The sequence below is a fragment of the Crocuta crocuta genome, unplaced genomic scaffold (genome assembly GCF_008692635.1).
Source record: "Crocuta crocuta isolate KB4526 unplaced genomic scaffold, BGI_CrCroc_1.0 scaffold45, whole genome shotgun sequence".
NCBI classification, from domain to species: domain Eukaryota; kingdom Metazoa; phylum Chordata; class Mammalia; order Carnivora; family Hyaenidae; genus Crocuta; species Crocuta crocuta.
In genome coordinates this window covers 285,248-312,422 of record NW_027530544.1, presented here as the reverse complement: position 1 = coordinate 312,422, position 27,175 = coordinate 285,248, and the positions used below count along the sequence as shown (strand labels likewise).

Genomic DNA, 27,175 nt, shown 5'->3' with positions numbered 1-27,175 from the left:
CTTGCTGTCTCTCTCCCAAAATAAATAAATAAACTTAAAAAAAAATGAACTTGAGACTTTTGCTAAAGAGAGATAATAGGGTTAGCACTGTACCTGAATAGGGCACCTGGGTGGCTCAGTTGGTTAAAAGTCTGACTTTAGCTCAGATCATGATCTTACAGTTTGTGAGTTCAAGCCCCACATCGGGCTCTGTGCTGACAGCTCAGAGCCTGGAGCCTGCTTCGGATTCTGTGTCTCTCTCTCTCTCTGCCCCTCCCCTACTCATGCTCTGTCTCTCTCTCTCTCTCTCAAAAATAAATATTAAAAAAAAAAAAAAGAACTGTACCTGGATGGTACAATATCTGGTCTGATCATTCCCTCATTTCTGACACTGAATTAGGATTCCAAATGATCTTAAGGATCTTTTCCCCTTCTACAAATGATCTTTTCCTTAAAATGATTTTGGTGCTGCCATAATAAATAGGTCGTGAAGTAGGAGAGATACATACACTACCACCACCACCCGCCAAACTGGCATTGAATTCTTAAGAAGTGACTAAAGTCTTATTATTTCTAATGGAGAAATCACCTCCACTATATCTTAGACCACTTTCATCTAGTCTCTGCTTGAGTCTGTTGGGGAACTCAAAACTGAGCAAATCAGGTCAGAACTCCACATCAGGGTTAGGAGAGACTAGGTCAGATACAGTAACAAACACTCCTCAATTTTTATTAGCTAAAACAGCAAAGATTGCTGTTTAGTCTGCTTGTGTTGTTAGCATTCTCAGCTGAGGACCCAAGCTGCCAGAGGAGCCACTGGAGAACTGCAGGTCGCCTTGGTGAGCAGTGGGTGGAAGAGCATGGCGAAGCTTGCACCGGTCTTAAAGTCTCCACCAGAAAGTGACATATTTCACTTCTCACGTTTAATTGGCCAAAATCAGTCACCTGAGCAAGTCTGGCTTCAAGAGGGAAGGGAGGGGCAGCAAATCTTGATGAACAGTAATACAAAATGCCACAAAAACCTTCCAACATCTGGTACTATCTAGTTCTTTAAGACTTTCTTCTGCTAGTTAGCTCAGACTCCACTATCCCCTAAGCAATTTCTGAAACTATCTCCCTCCATGACTTGCCTTTCTCCTGTGACTTACTCTCTTTCATCATCCAACTGATCAATGCTTATTTGAATGCAAACCCCAGTTTTAAGTGCGATGGGTAATCTAGAAGTGAGTTTCTTTATAAATCTTACCCTTCAAAACGCACATAAAAATCACATTTCTCATTAAGACTTTCTAGATTACTTCACCTCACACCAAATTACTTTTACCACAAATTCCTTTACCATAGTAGATGCAAGTGCCCTCCTATTTCAAATGTGAATGCTGTTCTACAGCATTCTTTCATGTACTTTCTGTGAATGTTTTGCTTCCCTGACCAGATAAGAACTCTTGAGAGAAAGAGCAGCGTTTCTTTTAACTTCCCTGTGACTCTCAAAGGGTTGCAAAAGACTAGGCACAGAAGCATTTGATCCTTTTTTTTTTTTTTTTTTTAAAGTGCCTAAGCAGAAGGAACTGACTCAAACTTCAGGAAGTAGCTGTGAGGACAGGGTGTCAGGAAATGACAGAAAACCTGCTGAATACGGAACTGAAGCAGCAGCTCAGTTTCTTGCTCTGAAGTGGCAGTACAGAGGAGAGCCCAGTGTCGACGTGAAGAGCTGGGAGCTTAGAGCAGACACTTGCACTACTGGAGGTGGGTACTCTGAGCAGTGGGAAAGTTGGGGAGCACAGGGCAAGAGCTGAATTAAGAGGAACCTACCTAGCTCTTAGTCCTCCGTGAGAGATAAAGTCCTTGCTAATAGGCTCTTAAACTTTTATGGCCAGAGGCCTGGGGGTGAGTGACTGTAGGTAATGAGCATACGGGGATGGAAACAAATGGGGGTTGGGAGCCCAGGGCACATGATGCAGCAGCCATCTAGGACTCTTAGTTTCTGCTGACAATCCACAACCTTCACCTAAAGCCTATGTCTCCTAGGCCCTGAGGTGGGAGGAGGACCACAGGAGATGAAGACAAAGTCTCTGTCCTTAGCAAATGGTCTTGCAAAGCAAAACTCACATAGGAGACATTGTGACAGAGCAGGAAGTAGTTGCTACTGTAGGCCAGTGCTGAGCACCGGTGCGGATGGAGGCCAAACGATGGTTCAACCAGGCTAGTTTGTCCCAGAATGTCAGAAACGAAGGGGACTGGATGAATTAGCTAGGTTACCCTCTTCATTTATTTTCCCCTGAGAAAATGGACTATCAAAGATGTTCCGTGATTTACCAAATTAATATTTTTAATTGCCTACTCTGGTACCTGACAAATAAGTACATATTCTATGTTGATTCCCTTACCCCTGTTCCCATAGGGGCTTAGTAACAGAGCTAGAGTGGTCTTCTGACTTGAGGTCCATGTACTTTACTGATGCTGTAAGATGGCCTCATGATGAGGCCCTTAATTGTGCCTGCAGTCCTGGGCACCATTTCCACCAAGTTACTTGCCATTCCCCTACATTTAATAGCCCCTCTTGGTGTTTCTATTTCTGGCCAGCAGTTCAAGGACACTAATAGTCTCTGCGTCGGAAATTTCCCTTTGTTTCAAAAATACATGAGACTGGGAGACTTTGGGGTGAGTTAGGCTGAGGCCCCAGAGGAACAGCAGGAAAGAGGAGAGGACCATCAGTCCTCATTGCTTCCTTTTTGATCGTTAAGTATTTCAGAAACTTCTCCTTTCCAGTTTTCTATATGAAGTCATTTAGTGAAAAGCAGCCCAGGAGCCAGGACCATAAACCTTACCTACCTGCTCTCTCATCCATAACTGTTGCCCCATAAGGGAAGGCAGGGCTGTTCTGGGAAGGGACTCATCTCACAATGCAGCTGACTCAGTCACTACTTCTCCAGTGTCCTCTTTGCATCTCTCTAACCACCCTCCCTCCAAATTTCCTTGGGCTGGTTTCCAAGGAGGCTATCAAAGAGCACGCAGAAAGATGGAGCTTCCGAGAGGAAAGGAAAATCGGAGTCTGAGAGCATGTGTGAAGACACTGTGGAGTCCTACCACCGGTTGTGAGAGGGCTCAGTTAGGAGACAGTGAAGTGCATAGAAAAAGACACTATGTAGGATGAGGAGTCCAGGGAAGGATGGACAGGAAAGTTGCCAGTTAGCAAGTGATAGCAGGGTCAAGAAGTTTCAGCGTCCCGGGGCGCGTGGGTGGCTTAGTCGGTTAAGCGTCCGACTTTTGCTTAGGTCATGATCTCGCGGTTCGTGGGTTCGGGCCCCGCGTCGGGCTCTGTGCTGACTGCCAGCTCGGAGCCTGGAGCCTGTTTCAGTCTGTGACTCCCTCTCTCTCTGACCCTCCCCTGCTCACACTGTCTCTCTCTCTCTCTCTCCTAGAAATAAATAAAACATTAAAAAAAAATTAAAAAAAAAAGTTTCAGTGTCCCCCATAGCAAATAAGCATTTGTCCATTGTTTCCTCTTCACATAGAGATCTAGGATCCCACAGATGCAGAGCAACTTGCTGGTCCTCATGCAGAAACTGGCAGGACCACTGAAAACACTGCGGATGCCACAGTAGACTCCCCATTTGGTTCCCCTCATCCTAGTTTCTCTATTTCTTTATTACTTAGTTAGTTAATAAAAATCTAATAACTCTCAATGTTCAAAATAAGGGATTTATTACATGCTATTTGAGCCAGTTATCTTTTTTAGAAATATAATTGAATTGTTTTTAAAAATTAAAGAATAGGTGATTCATTCCCAGTAAATAATACTTCCCTATGTGTTAGGAATTTCAGTTGACTGCCCTACTGACCTCCTGCACCTGTTCAGTAGCTGCTCTTAGAGTAGACATGGGATAGCAACTTGCACTGGGGTTGGAATTTTCTCAATAGGTTTATGCATGTGGTAGAGAAGAAGGTGTAGGTGTTCACTTTATTAGGAGCTGCAATACAGAGTTCAGCAACTATAGCAGGAGTCATATATAGAAACTTAAGTGGGATGGTGCTTTAATTTGAAGGATACCCTAGCACCCCTCATTGATTGCCATTTTAAGCCACTGCCTTGTGACACAAATGAATGTTCCTAGCAGTTTTGACGCCCAGATTATTTAACATTACCTACATCATGATGACCTCTCTCCAGAGTCAGTAGGCCTAGACAGTGTTAATTGTGTCTTGAAAAAAATTCTTCTCTCTGCTCTTCTAACTGAGCAAAAGTGTTTTCCTAAAACTTCCATCTGCTTTGCCTCAGCTTCCATTTTATTCTAAGAAAAAATAGCAAAACCACTGGACTGCTATAACATTGACTTCAGCATTTTCCCTCTTCTTGATTTTTCTCTCCCTAATTCCCATTTTGTCATCCTCAGATGTGGAAGTCTGTAGTAGGGCATGATGTATCTGTTTCCGTGGAGACCCAGGGTGATGACTGGGACACAGACCCTGACTTTGTGGTGAGTTTGGAAATAGCTTTGCTTGGAAAAATCAATAAAAGGTGGAGGTGAGGGGATAAGGGAGAGGCGTCTGAGCCACTCTGTAGCCTTTGAGGGGGCTTAGAAAGGACAATCTGGGACTGAAATAGCCCTCATGGTAGAACTAACTGGTAGGACAGTTGGCTGTCATGAGTGGAGGTGTGCATGATAGCTGATGTTGAGGATGGAAAGGGACAGGTGCAGAGGAGTTTGACATTGTGATTGACGGGCTGTGACAAGCTATGCTGAAGGTGAGGTGCAGGTTAACTTGGGTCTCCATTAGCCTGTGAGTCAGGGTATGAGCTAGGCCTGTGTAATTTGTGGGGATTCAGAAGTTGTAGAAAACCTAAAGGGGAAAATATGAGGGATGAAGAGCAGAAAGGGAGTTTTCAGAACCCACAAGTTCTGGGTGGGGTAAATGTAAAGATCTTCAGTGAATGAAGCAACAGATTCAGGGGACCTGTGTCAACTGCATGGCTTCTCAATGTGGCACATCTCTTGCCATCACTTATTGCTAAATGTCTTTTGTAGAATGACATCTCTGAAAAGGAGCAACGGTGGGGAGCCAAGACCATTGAAGGCTCTGGACGTGCAGAGCATATCAAGTAGGTGCCAAAAAGGATTGGGAAGCAAAAAAAGGGTGTGGGAAGAGCCTGAGGAGAACTTGGAAACTCAGAGGAAGGTGAAGCAAGAAGGAAGGAGAGAATGTAGTTAATATCTATGTGTCTATGCATTTGTTTTTTTCTTGAATCTATCCGTGTGTCCCTATGTATATCATTGTGTATTTCTGTTTCATGTCTCTCCTCTTACCCCCTAAACTTATTCTCTCTCTCATTTCTAATACCTATGCTATTTCCCTAAGTGGGTCTATTATAAGGGATTCATAGATGAAGTGGCTGAAATACTGGTTGAGGTTGTATCACTTTATCTATCGTCTATCTATCCACATAAATAGAAATGTGTGTCTAGAATGTAGGTGACTTCAGATGGACCAAGAAGGATTCATTAAAAGATCAAGGAAAAGAACTCAGAGTAGGTATTATAAGAAGAGGATAATATCAGGTCCCATACATGGCCTCGATGATTTTTAAAATAAAAATTTGTATTTGACTACTTGACAGAAGCTGGAAACCATGAATGGTAATATGAAGAAATGTGACACTTGGAAAACCTATTGATTAAAACTACTTTAGTAATAATGGTGTTTAAGGGTGTTAAAGATTATAACCCAATATTTTATCAGATAAGAGAAAAACAACAAAACAGTCTGATACTGTAAGAGAGAAAGAACTTACAGACATATCTAATGGTTTCTGTGGGATATATTATATATTCATATTGACAGATTCTGTCTTCTCTTCCATGGATTACTCAGGATCATTTAAGCAGGGCTGTCTACTTTGGATTGTCAAATATTAGTAGCAAGGTAGACACAATAAACTGCATAACAAGAGCAAAAATAAAATGGCAAAAATTTGGATGCCTGGGTGGCTCAGTTGGTTGAGCATCTGACTTTTGATTTTGACTCAGATCACGATCCCAGGGTCACAGGATCGAGTCTCACACTGGGCTCCATGCCGAGCATGGAGCCTGCTTAAGATTATCTCTCTGCCCCTTTCACCCGTTCACTTTCTCTTTAAAATTAAAAAAAAAATTAATTTTTTAAAAAGCAAAAATTAACAATTACACACAAATTGACAAAATTAGACAGTTTAAAACTCCGTTTTAACTCCCCCATATACAATCTAACAAGTGTTTTTACTTCTTTTACCCTAGATTTAAAAAGTGTCAGTGGGTGACAACATTATACAAACAACACACTATGAAACTTGGCATGTGTTTATATTATTTGATAATATTCAATACTATGCATTATTGTTTGACAAGACATACTGGTTTTTTTTCTTAAGAAACTGTAATGACTATTGTTCTTAAACAAACCAACCAATTCTGGAAGCAGTTGGAAAGATGAAAGAAATGGAACTGGTTCATGCAGGAAATTTCTTGATGCACCTTTGCAATCTCATAGATTAAAAGAAAAAAAGGAAAAGAAAAAGATCCCTTTCCTTTTCTGAGTAAAGGCTTCTTAGCCCTAGTATCCTGAGAACTATTAAGATGAAGATACCAACATTCCTTACACCTTTCCCCAATCAGTACCTGTCTCATGCATAGTAGGGGCAGAACATTTTAAGGAAGACTGCTAAATCTTAGCCATGCTACAGAAAGGCTTGAGTTTGTTAGATTCAACTAACAGCTCTGCAGCTATAACTAATGTGAATTTAGACATCTGACCTCTTGGAATCTCAGTCTGTTTATCAAATGGAAATACTAATAGCTACCCTGCAGAATAGAGTTAAAATTCAATGGGCTAACATGTATCAACATTCTAGTGCAGTATTTAACACCTCTTAGCAGTTCAATAATATTTCTTTTCATTTTTAAAAAATGTTTATTTATTTTTGAGATAGAGAGCGTGAGTGAGGGAGAGGCAGAGAGAAGAGATAAAGGATCTAAACCGGGCTCTGCCCTGATAGCAGCAAGCCCAATGCAGGGCTCAAACTCACATACCCTGAGACAAAGGCCTAAGCTGAAGTTGGACACTCAACCAACTGAGCCACTCAGGCACCCCAGTATATCTCTTTCTTGTTAATATAGATTAGTTTAAATTGGATTTTCTTCCTAAAAACCTAACGTAATTAACTGTGACTAAAGCCCCAAGGGGGCCGAGAGTATATCGATTACTCTGTTGGCCCTTGGAATTATAAAATGTGGTGATCTTAGATGTTCCCTTATTAACTTAACTGGATCTCCAGAGGACAGCATAAATAGTAGAGATATTTACACAAAAACCCACTTTCGTCCCATTTACCCAAGCTACCAATGTGTAAAAGCCCCACCTTTGCTAGTAACTAGCCAGTAACGTGGACAGGTCACTTTTCCTCCCTGATTCTCAGCTTTCCCACTGGGATCAAAAAGACCTCTAGAGGGACTTCCATTATTAAGTCTCTAATACCCTGGGATTCTTTCTGGCTAACATGGGCTAAGCCAATCTTTAAGGTCAGATGGGAATCACTAGGGCTTTGGAAAGGAGGGGGAAGTTGGAGAGGAGACAAGTAGTTGCAGAGTTGAGATCACTCAGAGCAGGAAAAGGAAGTGATTGTGGTTCTCACTAATCTCACTACCTTCCCCCACACCATAATCTTTCTTTTTAAGGTCTGCCTAAGATATATTTAGTTTGGGGAGTGGGTAGGTAATTCAGTGAATAGCTCAAATGATAATATCTCTCCCTCACCTATTGTGTAGAAAAGTCCTGGGTCAGGCAGCTGCAAGCAACCTAGTGTTTCCTAGGAGCTACCTGATGTTCAAGGTCTCTGGCCCTTTCTTCCATATTCTTTTTGCCACTCTTACCCTCTCATGCTCATGTGCCTCTTTACTGTCCATATATTTCATGTCCATCCCTGGCTGGATGTTAACACTGAGCTGCTTCCTGTCACTGTACATTACCTTATACATTATGCTGCTGATGACTGTAACTGGGTTGTTGACACTTGGGAACTATTACAAATAAAGTTGTATGAACACTTGGGTCCAAATCTTTTTGTTGACATGTGTTTTTATCTTTCTTGGGAAATATTTTGGAATAGAACTCTTGAGTCATATATTAAGTATGCATTTATTTTTTTAAGAAATTACTGAACTGAAAGGAATTGACCATTTTTTATTCCTACCAATAATGTGTGGGTTTCAATTGCTCCACATGTTTGTGTATACTTGGTATTGTTAGTGTTTTTAATTTGTAAAACTTTTGTGAGTATGTGGTCATTTTATTAATTTGTATTTTTTGATGCTTAATTTTATTTAACATCTTGTTATATGTCATTCATGTATCTTCATATACCTTCATTTAAAGTGTCTGTTCAAGTGGTACCTGGGTGGCTTAGTCAGTTGAGTGTCTGACTCTTGGTTTCAGCTCAGATCATGATCCCAGCATGGTGGGATTGAGCCCCATGTTGGGCTCTGTGCTGAGTTTGGAGCCTGCTTAAGATTCTCTCTCTCTCACTCTCTCTCTCTCTCTCTCTGCCCCTCTCCCACACTTGTGCTGTCTCTCTAAAATTAAAAAATAAATAAAAACTTTTTACTATCCCAGGACTTTACATTTCTACATATATTTTAGAATAAATTAGTCAATTCCTACAAAAATGTCTGATCATATTTTGGTTGAAATTGCATTGAATCTATAGATCATTTTAGAGAAAACTGGTATGTTAATGATCTTGAATTTTCCTGTCCATGAACATGGATTTATTTATGTCTTTAATTTTTTCAGTAATATTTTTCAATGTTCAGGTCTTGGGCATATTTTGTTAAATTGATGCTAAAATATTTCATGTGATTTCATGGAATGATAAATATATTTATTTTTAACTTTTAATTTCCAAATGTCCATGGCTAGTATAGTCATGCCTCAGCAATATTGCAGGTTTGGCATCTGGCCTTCACAATAAAGCAACTGTCATAATAAAGCAAGTCAACTGAAGTTTTTTACTTCTCAGTGCGTATAAAAGTTATGTTTACATTATATTGTGCTCTATTAAGTGTGCTGTAGCATTATGTCTAAAGAAACAATGTACATATCTTAATTTAAAAACACCTGTATCCTGTGAACTTGCCTAATGTACTTAATAGTTCCGGCAGTGTGTTTTGTAGATTCTTTAGATTTTCTACATTTATGATCATATCATCTGTGGATAAAATCTTAGTCTGTGTGAATCATCTCTGTGCTTTTATTATTGTAACAAAAACAAAAAGATCTATTCCTTCTCTACTTCATCTTTAAGGTCCTGGATTTCACTTGGTTCCCATAAACTACATTGCTTTATCAAATTCCAAGGTATTTTAAAACTTAAAATAGGCATCTGAGAGTTAATGTGTCAAAAGTTTCTTAGGTGTCTTACTTAGCACATTGGATTGTAACTTTTTGTATTTCTTCCACCTGACCACTATCTCCATATACATTAATCATCTATGTACCCTCACAGCCTAAAGGTGCCTTACACTCAAAAGTTTAATTAATATTTAATTAATATTTATTGAGTGAAGTACTAATATAATTAAGGTCTCTTTAGAGTGGCTTCAGCTATATTCTAAAGAATTTGATAAAAAGTTGGTTTTCTTTGGCTCAAACATTTTTATTTAAATTGCATTTTCTATTGGCATGATCCTCTCATTAGCTTCACTGTCATCCATTAGGTGGAAAGTCCTGAATCTCGTTTTCAAATCCCTTTAAAAACTTGTTTTAATGATGATATAGTTATGACCCATGTGGCAATCACTGGACTCATTAAAACTTCTCACATTTTCCTCATTTGAAAGTAATGTTTAGCCTCATTTTTGTCATTATTCATCTGAATATTTTGGTTGGGAAATAACAGTCATTTACATGTTCTTGGAACCAATCGCTTTTTTGACACAGACATTTCTAAAGTGTCAGTGTTATTGAACTACCAACACAGGATCTCTGCCTCCACTGCTGCCAGAGGGTTTAGGGCAGGCATGGAACAGATGGTCCTTCCAGCTCTTAGCTTAATTTCATCTGGTTCAAAGCCAGCTTTCTAAAATTAACTGTGACTAAAGCTGAGAGGGCTTTTAAAAAAGGCTTTTGGTGGGCTTATACTACAAGGCCACCAGATGGATCTATTCTTCCATGAAAGAGGAGAATTTCTGTTGTGGGATGGCCATTCTACCTGTAACCAGTGTATCTGGTTTTCCAGAGCTGGTGAAATCCCAGTAACATCATTGTCTCAATTCCTTAAACCTCTTTTTCTTGCTACAGGAAGTGAATTTTTTTAATTTAGGGTTCTCTTGCCCAAATGTTTCTAAGAATCCCCAGAAGTGCTTATATGTGACCATATATACTGATTATCCCTTATTGGTGCTAGTGCTTGTACTGACCTGTCACTTCATCTCCTCAGAAAGACAGACATGCAGAGGTGCTCTCTACCCTCATGGTGAAGATGACAGTGAAGTAAGAAGGAGAATGCCTCCTTTTGGTGTTCCATTCAATTAGGGATAGAGGTGTCCCAAATCAAGTTTATCTGCATCTTCAACTGTTACAACAGTTAGTGATAAGAGTGAATTTTGTTAGTTTTTATTAGCTTTTTTTTCCCATGTAAGTATAGTTGATACATAATGTTACATTAGTTTCAGGTATACAACTTAGTGAGTTGACAAGTTTATACATTATGATGTGTTCACCACAAGTATAGCTACCTGTCAAGTTACATGGCTATTATAATGTTATTGACTATACTCCTTATGCTGTGACTATTATATCTGACGTATTCATTCCATAATTGGAACCCTGAATCTACTCTCCTTCATTCATTTTGCCCATTCCCTCTGACAGTTTGTTCTCTGTATTTATAGATATGATTCTGTTTATTGTTTGTCTTATTAGATTTTAGTTTTAAGAATTTTAGATTTGGGGTGGAGACAAAGGGCATTCATTTTTTACCAAAATATACACCAAATACTTAATGGATAGAAAATCTCCCAAAGCTACATCTTTCCTAACTGTCATTGTTAATGACTTCCTAGTGTGCTGTTGAAAGGTAATATTGCAATTTACTTAACTATTCTCCAAGTATTAGCTCTATAAATTGTTTCTTAGTTCTTGATATTATATTCAGTGTTTCAGTGAATATCATTAGACATTAAGTCTTGCCATATTTAAAATTATTTCCTTGAAAACAGTGTGGAGCTTCCTCAGGAAACTAACAATAGAACTCCCCTATGACCCAGCAATAGCACTGCTAGGAATTTACCCAAGGGATACAGAAATGCTGAGGCATAGGAGCACATGTACCCCAATGTTCATAGCAACACTCTCAACAATAGCTAAAACATGGAAAGAGCCTAAGTGTCCATCAATGGGCGAATAGATCAAGAAGATGTGGTTTATCTATACCATGGAATACTACATGGCAATGAGAGACAGTGAAATCTGGCCATGTGTAGCAACATGGATGGACCTTGAGGGTGTTATGCTGAGCGAAATAAGTCAGGCAGAGAAGGACAAATATCATATGTTTGCATGTATAGGAGGATTAGGAGGAACTTGACGGAGGAACAAGGGGGAGAAGAAGGGGGGAAATGGTGGGGGAAAGGGAGAGAGGCAAACCATGAGAGACTCTTGAATGCTGACAAAAACTGAGGACTGATGGATGTGGGGGGGAGGAGGGATGGGCATGGAGGAGGACACTTGGGATGAGCATTGGGTGTTATGTGGAAACTAATTTGACAATAAACTATTTGTAAAAAAAGAAAATTATTTCCTTGAGGTAGATTCTCAAGACTAGAATGTGTGAGTAAAGGGGTATGTAAATATTTTTGTGCTTCTTGGGAGAGAGTATCTAATGAATGCTAGCAAGCAGACCCATTCAGAAGGAAAATAACTTCCTTATTTTCCTTCCTTCTAGAAAATAACTTCCTTATTTTCTAGAAGATAACTGGTTTCACTGTCCTCTAACATTTAGGAACATGAAAAATGGGGCAAGCATCAGAAGGTTATTTAGTGGGCAAATTAACAGACTAGAGGAAACATTATCGGCATGTGAAGAGTTTAAATCAGACTATGGTATACAGGCCACAGTAATCTCTTACACCCCACCCCAGCATTGATATACTTTGGGAGCTCAGGTTATTGCTAAAAATAATCAAAACATCTTCAAGATTTTCATTTTTCTGGGAGGGAGAGTTCATTGACTTGTGCTAGATGAGTCTCTGTCATTTGGTTACTTGCAGCATCCACCAGCTAAGGAACAAAGTGTCAGAGGAGCATGATATTCTCAAGAAGAAGGAGATGGAATCAGGGCCCAAAGCATCCCATGGGTACGGAGGTCGGTTTGGGGTGGAAAGAGACCGAATGGACAAGGTGAGTTGAAAGAAAGATGTTTACTTAAAGATAAAAGATTGATTCATTTGTTGGTATTATGGTTTAAAATGTATTCCAAAGTACAGCATTCATTGGGGCTTTAAAAAAGAAGTCCACATATTATTGTATCATTTTTTTCCTGATTTCAACACATAAATATAAATGGTAGAAAATTGGGTCCAAGAATTTAAAAGGGCTGGCCTGTGGTTGGCCCAGCCATGCTGTAACTCCTTAGGAGACAGGGTCACAATTACAGAGGGAAAAATATGTCTTAAAATCATTTACTATTTTCAAATGTTTATATATGTTGATGTTGCAACTTATTATTATTTTCTTTGCTGTGTATTTAGTGTTCTTTCTATATATATATATATATATTATACCTTATATAATGTGTGCATGTAAAATTAATGTAAGTTTATTCATTAGATTCCATCAAATACAAATATTGTTTTCCCTTATCCATTAGCTACCACTAAAGTATGATTAAAATGCTTGTATTATAAATTATAATTTCCATTGACTTTCCTAATCTCAAAGATATGGATATATTCCTATAACAAAAAAACCATTTTATCTCCAAAGAGAAAAAAAAAATTCAATGAAAAGCCTTTAGTGCACTCTCAAGAAGTGTTTTGTTTTGTCATTGTGTAAAGTGTAATATAGGCATTGTTTTGTCACAAAATTCCTAGGGAAAAATTAAAATAGATGAGCATTCATGCATTCTTACATTCATAAGCAAAGTTGACCTACACAGACCTAAAAATACTGCAAAATGAGTTCCTAGGAGCTCTTATAGGCCAGTGCTTCACATCAAGCTATGTATTGATGTTTGTCCCAGCATCAGATTAAAAATACAGTAGAAAGGAAAGGATTTCTAATTTCTTCTTAGTTGGAACTCTGACTTATTTGGTTTGAAGTACTAATTAATTCCCAGATTATTAAAGTATCCACATCTAAATATTAGGAGAGATAAACCTTTCAAAACCAAATAGAAAATAAAACAATAGATGGAGTAAAAAGTGGAGGGGGATGGAAAATTTATATGCCCTCTTGGACTACTTACAATATTGTCTACCGACCCCCTTTGATGCAGAGTCAGTCACTTAATTATCAGAGCTCAGGTGGCACTTCTGAAATGTGATGGTCACACAGAAAACTAGAACCCAGAACAAAAGCACTTGGTTGTTTTAGTGAAATATGCAATCTTGGCTATGGCATCAAGTCAGTCCCCTTTGATCTCTCTTTAATAACTACTTCATTCTATTTTGACCAGTAAATCCCTTGTTTTTAGCTTTCTTTTGTTTCTGGCTCACTGTTCTGCCTACCTCGTCTCTATCCTGATGGTTCCCAGCCCATTCCTGTAGGAATTTCCTGAGTGATAGGTTCCTAATGGCATTAAAGAAGACAAGTAACAAGTAACCTTGCTCTCTCCAATCACATATCCCTTGTGTGATACACTTGTGGAGGCTATGAGACTGACACAGAATGGAATTTCTGGTATTCTTAAATCCCAACTGATGTCTGTATCATTTTAATTTTTACGGTCATTTTTGTCTTTCACTCATTCCATCTGATCATCTTAGAGTGCTGTGGGCCATGAGTATGTTGCTGAGGTGGAGAAGCACTCTTCTCAGACTGATGCTGCCAGAGGCTTTGGGGGCAAATATGGAGTTGAGAAGGACAGGGCAGACAAGGTAAGTCCCTTTGCTACCCAGCTCAAATCATGTGGGATTTACCAGCACTCAACTGTTGAATGTGGGTCTATGCTTCTATGGAAAGATGGCAGTGGACTCAGGAGGGTCCATCATGAGGATAGGTCCATAACCTTCAGCAAGTTCCTTTGTGCCACTTTTGGAGGCCACATGCTGAGCTCAATAGTGTTAATTTAAACGAGACAAAGATTCTCAAACTCTGTTTTGATAAGGAATCCGTCAAACCATTGATTTTTAGTATACCTGCATACATGAAGAAAGACAAACCTCCTCTTTTGTTAAGCATCAAAACCTTATCATTATTTATGCCTTTCAGGAGCACATAGGGAAATTCCAAACCTCCTCTTTTGTTAAGCATCAAAACCTTATCATTATTTATGCCTTTCAGGAGCACATAGGAGTCGGCTTAAGTATTATGGCCACAGGAGCAAACAATCAAGTAAAACAGCTAATTAGGGTTATAATGTTTTTAGAAGGATTTAGCACCAAATCCCTGAAGTCCAGAGGTTTTAAAGACTCCTTTGTACAAAAAAAAATGTAGTTTTAAAAAGAGAGAAAAAGCACTGTACAATTGAAATTATAGAGTGGTCAGGAGAATACTATTAATAACTCATTCATGTTCTCACTTCACACCTATGTAGATTGGACTCTTTGATCTTGTTTTTTATGGTGCAGAATTGTGTCTCTCCCCTTGCAGCTGCACACAGAGAAGACATTTCCTTCACAGCTAGCTGAGATTTTCTTTTTACCTGCAGTTGTTAATTAGGTGCACCTGAATCCTTAAAGCCAAGTGTTAGAATATTATTTGCATTGTAGGGGGTGGACAGAAAAGTTCAAAATATACTGAAAGGAAAAGGAAGAACATAAAGGGTAATTTTTTTTAAGGCAGTAATGGAATAGGGAACATGGTTCTTCTCTAACCAGGATGGAATTTCCCTTCCATCTTGTATTTGCCTGATCACTCATTGTTCTTTCTTTCCTCTTCTGCCTCCTGAGCTACAAAGTGAACTACTTAAACAGTCAGTGTGTCATGTAAATCAAGAAACAACATATAGTAATGGCCCTTAAGGTGCAAAATCTAGTCTTGCTTAGAGGCCCATGAGCCACATGAGGGTATAGATAAGCTATGAGTGATGTTAGGTATTGGCCAACATATCCAGTCCTGGAGCAGCTAGGATCCAGCTTCTCCTAGTTGTCTCTCATCCCACCAAAACACATCTCTGGGTTTCCGCTGCCACGTAGGGAAAGAGAAGAGGCACGGTATAATCAATTAGGATTTGGATAATATTTCTTAAATGTGCATAGTGCTTTATAGTTTACAAGGCACTTTCCTAGGTATTATCTCATTTTAGTATTGTGAGAGTTAGGAATAAAAGCACTAATTTTCTGAGAGACACAATGCAAATGCTTTACATACCTTGCCCCACTTATTACTCAAGCTATCCCAAATAAAGAGGGATCATTTCTCCCATTTTATAGTTGAGGTTAGTAAGGCAGGTTTACCTGTTTTCATCTCATATTTGAGGAGACTGAGCCTCAGTAACATTAAAGGACATGCATAAAGTTAAATGACTATAAATAGAGCAAGTGGGGTTGGGGGTTGAATCAAGAGCTGATGAATCCATAGTGCCCACATTCATTGCTCTGAAGCACATTGCTGCTCCAACAGCCTGTCAGGTCAGGGTGCCATCTTTTCTAGGTCAAACCCTCATTCTCAGCCCCGAGCTTCTGTAAACTAACCTCTGGTCTGAGCTAGGGGTAAGGTATGTGAGGGAGGGGAAAACTGTCAGCTCCAGTTCTAACCAATCATCTTTCCTTTTCTCTGTAGTCAGCAGTTGGCTTTGATTACAAAGGAGAAGTGGAGAAGCACGCATCTCAGAAAGGCAAGGACCCTGTGCTTCAACCTTTGCAAACTGATTGACCTATTCAGCTCAGACTTCACCTCCCAGTAGCTGTCATCAACTCCCTTTAGTTCCATGACCCAGTTCCCTACTATTGTATTTATTTTTAAATCCAAGCATGTATTTGCTTCTGTCTTCTTATCTCTTTTTATGAGATTGTTTAGTCCCCCTTTCTCTCTAATGGATTGAAAATAAGGTATCCTATTCCTTTATTTTAGGAAGCTATCCCTAAGTTTTAACACTCATTTTTTACTTAAGTTTAAAATGAATCACTATCTCTTCCTGAGTAATAAAGAAAACGTAGAATAATTTAATTACATTCCTTCTACATCCTACATTCTTTATACCAACTGGCCAATTGTTGCCCAGTGTAAGAATTCTGTGTGGGGTTTTTTTTATGTTTTTATTTATTTTTGAGAGAGAGAGACAGAGAGACAGAGACAGAGACAGAGTATTAAGAGGGGAGGGGCAGAGAGAGAGGGAGACACAGAATCTGAAGCAGGTTCCAGGCTCTGAGCTGTCAGCACAGAGCCCGACGTGGGGCTTGAACTCACAGGCCATGAGATCATGACCTGAGCTGAAGTTGGACACTCAACCAACTGAGCCACCCAAGCGCCCCAGCATTCCATGTGTTTTTAACCCCCACAAAAGTGAATCATTATTGCTATTTAGTGAATGCTTATTTAAATTGTCCAACATATTTACCAGCTTCCTAGCCAACCCTGTTTATTGTATTTCACTGTTTCCTCCTTGCTTCTATGTCCTTCTTATTAAAGTATATCCTTTGATAGTTCTTTCAGTGAAAGCTCATGAAAGAACTCCCAGACTTTGTCTGAAAAATGTATTTTGCTCCATTCTTCATTGTTACTTTCCCTTCATCACTTTGAAGGTATTATTTCATCCTCCTTGGCATCTCTTGTGTGTAGTCTAACCATCATTCTTTTGTGGGTAACGACGGGTCTTGTCTCTCTGCTGTATTTTTTCTGTGAAAGGTTTTCTTTTTTCTTTTTAATTTTAGTGTTTATTTATTCTTGAGAGATAGAAACAGAGCATGCGCAGAGAGAGATACACCCAGAATCTGAAGCAGGCTCTAGACTCTGAGCTGTCAGCACAGAGCTCAGTGCAGGGCTTGAACCCGCGATCTGCAAGGTCATGACCTGAGCTGAAGTCGGATGTTTAACCGACTGAGCCACCTCAGCTCCCCAAAAGGTTTTCTTTTTGTCTCTGATATTCTGAAATATCATTAGGATATATCTAAGTGTTGGATCTATTTATCTTTCCTACATGAGACTTCTTGTTCCTCTTCAACCTGAGAAATAGCTTCCATTATGGAAAGTTATCAGGCGGGTTTTCTTTGGATAGTGCATCTCCTCTCGGCTCATAGTTTTTCTTCTGAAACCCATATTAGATGCATATTGGAACTTATCATTCTCTTTTTAATGTATCTCTATTTTTTTTTAAAAAAACCTTTATTTATTTATTTATTTATTTATTTATTGTTTCAAGTTTTTATTTAAATTTGAGTTGGTTAACATAGAGTGTAATAATTGGTTCAGGAGTAGAACTTAGTGATTCATCACTTATATATAACAGTGTTCATCACAAGTGCCCCCTTAATAACTATCACCCATTCAACCGATCCTCCTACCCACCTCCCCTCCAGCAACCCTCAGTTTGTTCTCTATAGTTAAGAGTCTTTTATAGTTTGCCTTCCTTTTTTTTTTTTCCCTTTCCCTGTGTTCATCTGTTTTGTTTCTTAAATTCCACATATGAGTAAAATCAAATGATATTTATCTTTTTCTGACTGACTTATTTCACTTAGCATAATACTCTCTAGTTCCATCTATGTTGTTGCAAATGGCAAGATTTCATTCTTTTTGATGGCTGAGTAATATTCCATTGTGTATATGGGTGTGTGTGTGTGTGTGTGTGTGTGTGTATGCCACATCTTCTTTATCCATTCAAGAGTTGATGGACATTTGGGCTATTTTCATAATTTGGCTATTGTTGATAATGCTGCTATAAACATCTGGGGGCATGTGCCTCCATTGAATCTGTATTTCTGTATAATTGCTGGGTCATAGGGTAGTTCTATTTTTAGCTTTTTGAGCAAGATACATACTGTTTTCCAAAGTATGCTTGTATCCAGACTGGTTGTTCCACCATTCCCACCAACAATGCAAGAGGTTTGCCCTTTCTCTGCATCCTTGCCAATTCCTGTTGTTTCCTATGTTGTTAATTTTAGTCATTCCGACAAGTATGAGGTGCTATCCCATCATAGGCTTTACATTTTTACTCATTTATTTTAAATTTTTAAATTTTTATTTACATTTGAGAGAAAGAGATAGCGCATGAGCAGAAGAGGGACAGAGAGAGGGAAACAGAGAATCGGAGGCAGGTTCTGGGGCAGTGAGCACAGAGCCCAACATGGGGCTTGAACCCATGAACTGCGAGATCATGACCTAAGCTGAAATCAGGAGTCCGATGCTTAACTGTCTGAGCCACCCAGGTGCCCCTAGACTTAGAGCAGTTTTAGACTTACAACAAAATTGAGAGGAAGGCAGAGAGATTTGCCATACACTCCTCCCCCTCACCCCCTCATACATATAGCCTCACTCATTATTAACAGCACTCACAACAGTGGTACCATTTTTTTTTTTTTTTACATTGACACATCAAAATCACCCAAAGTTCATCCATAGTTTATTTTAGGGATTACTATTGGTGTTATCTTAGGGATTACTACTGCTTTTGCTGCATTCCACATGTTCTGTGTGTTTTAATTTTTATTAAGCTCCCTTTTAATTTTTTCTTTGACCCATGGGTTATTTAGAAGCTCTGTTATTTAGTTTCTAGGTATTGGAAGAATTTTCTAACTCTATTGTGTTAAGAGAATATGATATCTAATATTTCAACCTTTTGAAATGTATTGCAACTTATTGTATAGGCAAGCATATGGTCTATCTTTGTGAATGTTCTATGTGCCAAAAAGTATATTATGCAGTTTGGGGATACAATGTTCTGTAAATGTCATTTCAGTCTTGTTAGACGATAATGTTGTTTGTGCCTTCTATAATTTTAGACTCTTTTTGTCTACATATTCTATCAATTAATGTGAAAGGAGTGTTAGTATTTTCATCTAGGATCAAAGATTGGTCTATTTCTCTTTCGGTTTCTGTCAGTTTTTGCTTATATATAAATATGGATTCCTTTCATAGGTTATACCAGCATATATATCCCTCATAAGTGATGATTTGTTCTCTTATTATTGTGTTTTGGCTCTCTTGACTCATAATGCATTTTGTATTGAGCTCTACTTTGTCTCATATTCCTGCCATCTTTCCGATGCTTATTCTTTCTGTGGTATATATTTTCCTAGACCAGCATGAAATTAATTTCTCAGCTTAGAATTCCTATGTAATATAAGTAGTATATAACTGGAAATTTGCATTCTGTATATTCAGGGTAGGCTTGGAGTTTCTAAGTCCCATAGTAAAATTTCCCACTAACAAATGCTGAACAAATGACAACCCCCCTCACCATTTCCCTGGAGAAATAAGTAGAATTTTTCTAGAACTCTTTTATAGAAGCAGACAGACTGTCATTTCTTGCTTACCCGTCCCCTGTTCTTGGATAAGAACCCCTGACCCTAGATCTTAATCTCTAGGCACTAACTTTGGGACTTAAAACATCCTTGGGTTTTCTGAGTCAGCTCATAATTACTCTAATATTTACTGCTTCAATTCATCTCTTTGTTTCTGGAGCCATGACTTTTTTTCTTTCCATTTGAGCTTCACTACAAAAAAAGAAAGATTGTTATATTTTAGCAGATATTTCTAAATTTTATATAGGAGTAAAAACAGAGTACATTTCATATGTATCTGCCTTTTTTCCCTCTGAAAGTGTCTCTTTACATTCTCTGTACTTTCCCCTTCCTTGAAGAAAGGAGACGATTGAAATGCCCTTCACATCTTGAGATGGAAGTAAAGGAGAAGAAGAAAGGAGTGAACAATGTTGAATTACAGCTTCCAAAAGATGGCTTAGGACACTGTCTTTAATTCACCTAGATGCTGACCCATCTTTCTTCCCAGGCCCCTATCCCCCCTGCACCCACTTCACTTGACTCCTCTCTTCCATAGCACCTTTCTGTGGGCTGAGAGTGGGCTCTCATGACTGCTTCTTCCACCACAGATTACTCGCATGGCTTTGGAGGCCGTTATGGGATAGAGAAGGATAAACGGGACAAGGCAGCTCTGGGATATGACTACAAGGGAGAGACAGAGAAACACGAGTCCCAGAGAGGTGAGTTGGGATTGGAGAGGAAGGAGGTCACACAGTAGCCTAGAGCCCTCCTTCCTTCCTTGCCGGAAGCTACACTAAGGACCCAGAGTACAGAGGTGTAGATGTGCAGTGGAGATGGTGGTGTAAAGGTAAGTGTATGTGTGTGGGGTGGATGGGGAGAAACCAAGAGCGTAGAGAGGAAAGTGGCAAGATTAGCAGCAGGACAGAAGAGGCCAAAGAGAAGGGGTCACTGAGCAAGGGATAAAGACAAACAGCCTGGGTGGATGATTTGGCTTTGAGTCTCACAGGCCCCGGTGCCTCACAAAGACAGAGAGGTCTCTCTCCTCCCTGGGACACATAGGGGATGGCTGGAGGAAACTCCTTATTTTTTCCCCATTTCTTCCCTTATATTACTTCCTTTTCGGTCACTTCTTGCTTTTTATCTTTCCCTCTTCATATCTCTCTCCCGTCCATTTTCTTCTGACTGTTTTTCTCCCCCATCCTTTTCTGTCTCTTTCCATACAGGCTTTCCTCTACCCTCTGATTCTCACTCTTCCTCATCCATCCCTGTTTTCCATATTCCTGTCATCTGGTCTTTCTTCGCATGACTCCTTTACCTATTTACTCTTAGTATTTTAACTCCTCTTATGACTCTCAGATCTTTCTGTCCTGCAGATTATGCCAAGGGCTTTGGTGGTCAATATGGAATCCAGAAGGACCGAGTGGATAAGGTAAAGCACCAGAACACTAGTGTCCTGAGAAAAGGTCACTAAAGTGCATCTGAAGTGCATTGAGATAAGAGAAGCTAAGTGTCCTGAGCTGTTGTCCTACACGCCCCATTGACTGCTTTCAGCATCTAATGAGCAAGTCTTCTAAAGCCTGAGTTTTAAATAAAGAGAAGCGGGGAGGGGAGTCAGAGAGAGACAGAAACACAGATAAACTTCAGGAAAAGGTGATGTTTGAAACTTCATTGATTGCTATGCATTACTTAATTCAATCTATAATCTGTTTCTATTCCATTCACACCAGTTCCTCTTCATGCATTGGCTGGGCCTTGCTGCATTCTAGGCAACTGGATTTAGAGATATAAAGTTCTAGGTACACTGAGATTTCAAAAAGAAGAGCTGAGCCCACCAGTTTAGAACTTCTTTACCCCTCTCTCTGCCACAAAACAATATACGAATACTCTGTTTAACTATTGAGCATCAAATGGTTAGGGATGCTTCCTATAGTGACCCCAATGCCCAATACTGATTTGGGGTCATTACCATTTCCTTCTCCCCCCTACATTGTGCATACTGTTCCCGTCTCTACAGAGTGCTGTTGGCTTCAATGAAATGGAGGCCCCAACTACGGCTTACAAAAAGACAACACCCATAGAGGCTGGTGAGTCTTAACAATTCCTTTTCTTTATGTTTGTCAACCACCTCTCCCTTCTCATTCTTTCTTATGTCTAGACTACCCCCTCCATGCCTTTAACTACCTAAACCAGCTGAATTAGAGTTGATTTTGCCCCTATATTTCCAAATTCTCTTCTCCTAGAAAAACTAGGTTAAGTGGGTAGAGAGATAGAGTGACATTGGGAAGGAACAGAACATAGGAAGGGAGGGTTGGGGAGACGTTTGGGAAGAATACAGAAGTATAAGAACTTGGGATGAGAGAGGACAAGGTGGGTGGTGGTTAGAGGGCTTAAAGATTTAAGGAATGTGGATAGGGGAAGATGCTGGTTAGGAAAACAAAGCTTATAATTTAGAAAGGACAAGAGTCTGAGATTGCATGGCTTGGCTATATGGAAATCTAGGCTTCAGGGCTACATTCTCTTCCTAAAACCACCTTGTTCTTCCATCAGTACCTCTTACCTTCCTTCCCATGAGTTCTCCCTCCATCTGCTCTATGCCTGGATATTTAACCAATTCCTTTTCTTCTTTCAAGTGCCATCCCCACCACACCTGATCCAAGACAATCCTAATTCTTCTTGCCTGTGTCTGCAGCTTCTAGTGGTGCTCGTGGGTTGAAGGCAAAATTTGAGTCCATGGCTGAGGAGAAGAGGAAGCGGGAGGAAGAAGAAAAGGCACAGCAGATAGCCAGGCAGCAACAGGAGAGAAAGGCCCTGGTAAAGATGAGCCATGAGGCTAAGCAGCCTGAGGACACTGTGGGAGAGCCGGAGGTGCCAGCCCCAATGCCTAAGAAAATCTCTTCAGAGGTGAGTGCTTGGCCTTCTATGGTTCACATTCAGGATTCCTTGCCCAGAGAGCCCGAGGAGTCCAAATCATTAGTAGAAAATAAGACACAGGCCTCCCTGGTGTTAGGCAAAGTCTATAACTCCTGTCTCCACCTTCAGGAAGATTTCAGTCCAAATGTTAGGTCTTTTATATACCAAAATGTTAGAGGGGAAAAAAATCAAGATTTATAATAGACCAAGATTTGCATATTTGGCCATGCAGCTAGTCATTCCTACAGGAACAAGAGGAAGGAGCTATCACTTCAGGTTGGAGCACATCTAGAAGGATGATTGATTTGGATTGGCAGAGACAGGAAGGGAAGTGTAAAAAAGAAGTTTGCATACTTACAAGAGAGATGCTTTATTCTCCACAGGCCTGGCCTCCAGCAGGGAGCTGTCAATCATCAGAGCCTGGGCCTGTTAGAATCAGTAGGGAACACCCAGTGCCTACCCTGCCCCCGAGGCAGAATCCCCCAGAGGTGAGTAGAGCCCCAAAAATCCTCTGCCCTTTCCCCATGTCCTAGAAAGGTGGGCCATATGAAGTGACCAACCATCTTGGTTTGTCTGGTCCTGTCCTGGTCTTAGCACTGAAAGTCTTGTATTCTAGGGACCACCCAGTCCTGGGAAGATCAAGACAGTTAGTCATCCTAGCTGTGGTATTCTCAACAATGTGTTTTGCTTCAATCTTTTCCTGGTCATTCAAGGAACCAGACTCACTTTCCACTTCCCACCCTTCACATTCTCTACACTCCCCTCCTATCACCTCTTGGCAGATGTTTTGAGTGGGTAGGCATGGGAGGAAGTTGAGGAATAAAGATGAATGAAAGCCTGTGTTCTCTAGAAGAGTCTATTAGGTGGAGGTGAGGACGGAGGGTAGAAGTGGTAGGATGGTGATGGGTAGAGTCTTAGTAGTCCTCCACTGGGAAGTTTTGGAGAAGCAGTTCCTGGTGGATGGAAGTTGTTCTGATCCACACTGTCCCTTCTCAGGATGAGGAGCCCCCGGCCCTGCCTCCCAGGACTCTGGAAGGCCTGCAGCTGGAGGAAGAGCCAGTGTATGAAGCAGAGCCTGAACCTGAGCCTGAGCGCAAACCTGAGCTGGAGCCTGAGCCTGAGCCTGAGACTGAGAATGACTATGAGGATGTTGGAGACATGGACAGATATGAGCAGGATGGTGAACCAGATGGGGACTATGAGGATGTACTTGAACCCGAGAATCCCTCTTTTGCCTCCACTACAGCTGGTAAGTGGTGGGGGTGGGGGAAGCAGCTCCTGCATTGGATCCCGTCCAGGGGCCGGGGGGGGTGGGGAGGTAAGGAAGAGGAATTTCCCCCATTACAGAGAAGAACCGGTTTTCCTTTTCCATGTTGGCGAGACCATGTTTATATTTCTCTTTATGCAGAATCATCTGGCTACCAAGCTGGGGCTGGAGAAAGGATCTCAGCTATAGCCCTGTATGATTACCAAGGAGGTAGGTTTGGAGTGGCCTGAGGGGTCTGGTGCCTGGAGGCCCTTACTACAAGAGAGGGAGATAGATTCTGAGGGTCAGGGAAGGACCCAATGTTGGCATCAAAAACAGTGCCCTTCTTTCCTTGAGGTTTAAAGTGGGCACAGGAATAGAAGGATTATGGTCTGACCATCCTAACATCCCACCCATTTCCTCCCCAGAGGGAAGTGACGAGATTTCCTTTGATCCTGATGATATCATCACTGACATTGAGATGGTGGACGAGGGCTGGTGGCGGGGACGTTGCCATGGCCACTTTGGACTCTTTCCTGCAAATTATGTCAAGCTTCTCAAGTAACTGGCTCTGCCTGTCTCCTGCACTGTGACTTCCCATGTCCAAAGTGGTTCTACCTTCACCCCCATCCTATTCCTACTGCAAGTATCATGAGTTACCTGAGATTCTAGAGAAACTTTCCTCTCCCTCTCCGCTAGGGGTTGGGACAGAGACAGTGTGAGGAAGGGGTCTTCTTCCCCTCAGTGTCCTTCCTACCCTAGATGAGCTCATGGACATTCATCTTGTGCTCCCGTGTCCTTTCCCATGAATACTCCCTCAAATACCCCAAGTTCCACCTTCCTCTGTTTGTGAGCTCTGAGCTTTCTGGTTTGCTTACATGAGAAGGTATGTCTAGATCGTCTGGTTTGCCCACTTGCCCACTTTCTTTTTCTGCAGAGATGTTTATTTTATCTTCTCTCTGTTCAATCTTAAATCAGAAATAAAATGGGACTGTGGTTCATTTGTATGATGAGGTAAATAATACTTTTTTTAAAAAATAGTTTATTGTCAAGTTGGTTTCCATATAAGTAAATAATACTTTTTATGCAGCCCTCAATGGCCCTACTTTCATGGCTCCAATTCTCCTTCCCTCTCTCAGATGTATCCAGAAGACCCCCTCCTGCCATTACCCATTGCCCTGCACCCTGTATATCAAGGGTTGAATCTTCTCCTTATACTGACCTTAAACCTAATCCCAAACAGTTTGACCTGGAAAATGGCAGTAAAATGAGAGGCCAGAAGACCAAGAAGTACCCACATTAAGGCAGTTCAACTTCCACTGGCTTTAGCAGTTGTTGAGAGGCCAACCACCTTCTTCCTGGGAGTAATAACTGCGTTCTTTTAGGAAATGATTATTCGTTCTTTTTTTAAGTTTGTTTATTTCTTTTGAGAGAGAGAGAGAGAGAGAGCATGGGAGGGGCAGAGAGAGAGACAGACAGAGAGACAGAGAGAGAGAGAATCCCAAGCAGGCTCCACACTGTCAGCCAATGCAGGGCTTGAACTCACAAGCCATGAGATCATGACCTGAGCCAAAGCCAAGAGTTGGACACTTAACTGACTAAGCCCCCCAGGCACCCCAGGACATGATGATTCTTGAGGAAGAAACACAAACTGGGGAATAGAAAGGAGGAAAATGGAGATTTGGACCGAAAAAAAAAAAAAAAAGAAAAAAGACTAAAGCTAAAGGAATACAGGCTCCAATGAGGTATTAAGAGGATTTAGAGTCAGAGACAGTGGCTTCTACTAGAGAAAGTCCAGACTTCCTTGTAGTTGGGTGACTGAAATTGCGGCCATGTAAGAAGGTAGATAGGGGAAACTCATGAATATTCTGTGTGGTCCAGGGCCAAGGCTGATAGGAAAAGAGGTGAGTACATTTAAACAGCTAGTGGTGGGCAAAAGCAAATCACCAAGCAAATTATGGGGATGAGAAAGAATGAGAGGCCTGGGTATGGTAGGGGTTTTTTGTTTGTTTTGTTTTTTGTTTGTTTGGCTTTCCAGCCATTTTTTCCTGAGCCATTGAGCTCAGCGAGGTCTAATAGGAGATCCTAGCAAAATCAAAATAAAAGGCAGGGATTTGGGGGCAAAGATGAAGAAAGCAGTGGGCTCAAGGAGGAGCTAGGATTAATGATGAAGGTCCATAATTGTTCTAGGGCTCCATAAAATGGTGAGCTCCTCCTGTGCCAAGAGCACTGCATGCCTCGGGCTCATTCCTTCTTTCTCCTTCAAGACACACAGTCCTTTGTTTCCACAATGACCTCTGTGCCAGTGAATCACAGATGTGTCTCCAGACCTAACTTACAAGAATCACTCAGCTTTCCAGAGTGCAAAACAGCTTTTATTGCCACTTCTAAAGGCAGTGGGATTTCTAGCACACAGAGGTAAGTCACCGTAGATGTACATAATCTCATTCTTCAGTTTGACTTGACATCACAAATAGATCAGACATTCACCATGGTTTTCCTGTTCCATCTTCAAGTTACACCTTGCTTTTCATTTTTCCCTTCATTATCAGACAAAAACTTCTTTTCTGCTTCAGTTGTACAGACTTCACCCTCCAAGTCTTCTGGTCTCTACTCCAGATGGATTCACTCATCAAGGAATCTATTATACACACTTCCCTGTCCAGACTCCTATTCCTATTCCTTTTCACTCCCCTCTGCTGCTGCTTCATCTGAAGTGATGTCTAGCTGTCTTGCCTCTGTCAGATAATTCTGTGCTCATGCTACTCAACCTAGCCTCCTCTCATGAATCCAGTAATTTTTCTGTCCAATCCACAGCCTCTCTAAAAGGCTTCCTTTTTGCTCCAACTGCCATCTCACCATAAAATTTGCTTGTTTGTGTAGACTGGTAGATACCTGTAGTACCCTGGTTTCCTGCAACATATACAATTAGATATCTTATAAAATGTGTTTGAAGATGTTAATCAGTTTAATTTTGCTCTGGGAAAATAAAGAGTAACTGTAAGTGTGCAGCCCACAGAGCTGTATGGGCTGTCTCCTGGCTGCTCCCCTGGACCCTGGGCTGCCCAGGTGTGAAGGAAAAGCCCTCTGCTCTCCTCCTTTTTCTAGATTTTTCATCCATCTAACAGCAGCCCCTGATTGGTGAATAGCTCCCCTTTCTCTCTTTCTCTAGTAAAAGAAGAAACCCACAATGGACTTTAGGAGCTTTCTTTCTCCAGATAGAAGGGAGAATACACAGAGTTGAGACCTGGAGGACTCTTCCTTTTTTTCCCCACTTTGGTGTTCAGCTGTTTCCAGTTACTCATCTTCACTGAATAAAATCATAGCTCATACTCTAGTTGTATTTTTAGAAAATGGTGCCTTATATACAAATGTGAAATATAAACCAAGCAAAAGGATTATGGAAAATAAA

The 27,175-nt window shown here is 40.5% G+C and overlaps 1 protein-coding gene across 1 annotated transcript; it reads left to right on the top strand.

Moving 5' to 3' along the window:
* The first annotated feature begins 1,566 nt into the window (after positions 1-1,566).
* On the top strand, positions 1,567-24,770 carry HCLS1 (hematopoietic cell-specific Lyn substrate 1). The gene is made up of 14 exons (XM_077767583.1): positions 1,567-1,725; positions 4,374-4,457; positions 5,007-5,080; positions 12,279-12,408; positions 13,995-14,105; positions 15,952-16,006; positions 20,216-20,326; positions 20,981-21,036; positions 21,622-21,691; positions 22,297-22,508; positions 22,901-23,005; positions 23,514-23,766; positions 23,926-23,994; positions 24,192-24,770. The coding sequence occupies exons 2-14, from the start codon at positions 4,374-4,376 to the stop codon at positions 24,326-24,328; spliced, it is 1,467 nt and encodes a 488-aa protein (XP_077623709.1). The 5' UTR covers positions 1,567-1,725; the 3' UTR covers positions 24,329-24,770.
* The last annotated feature ends 2,405 nt before the right edge of the window (positions 24,771-27,175 follow it).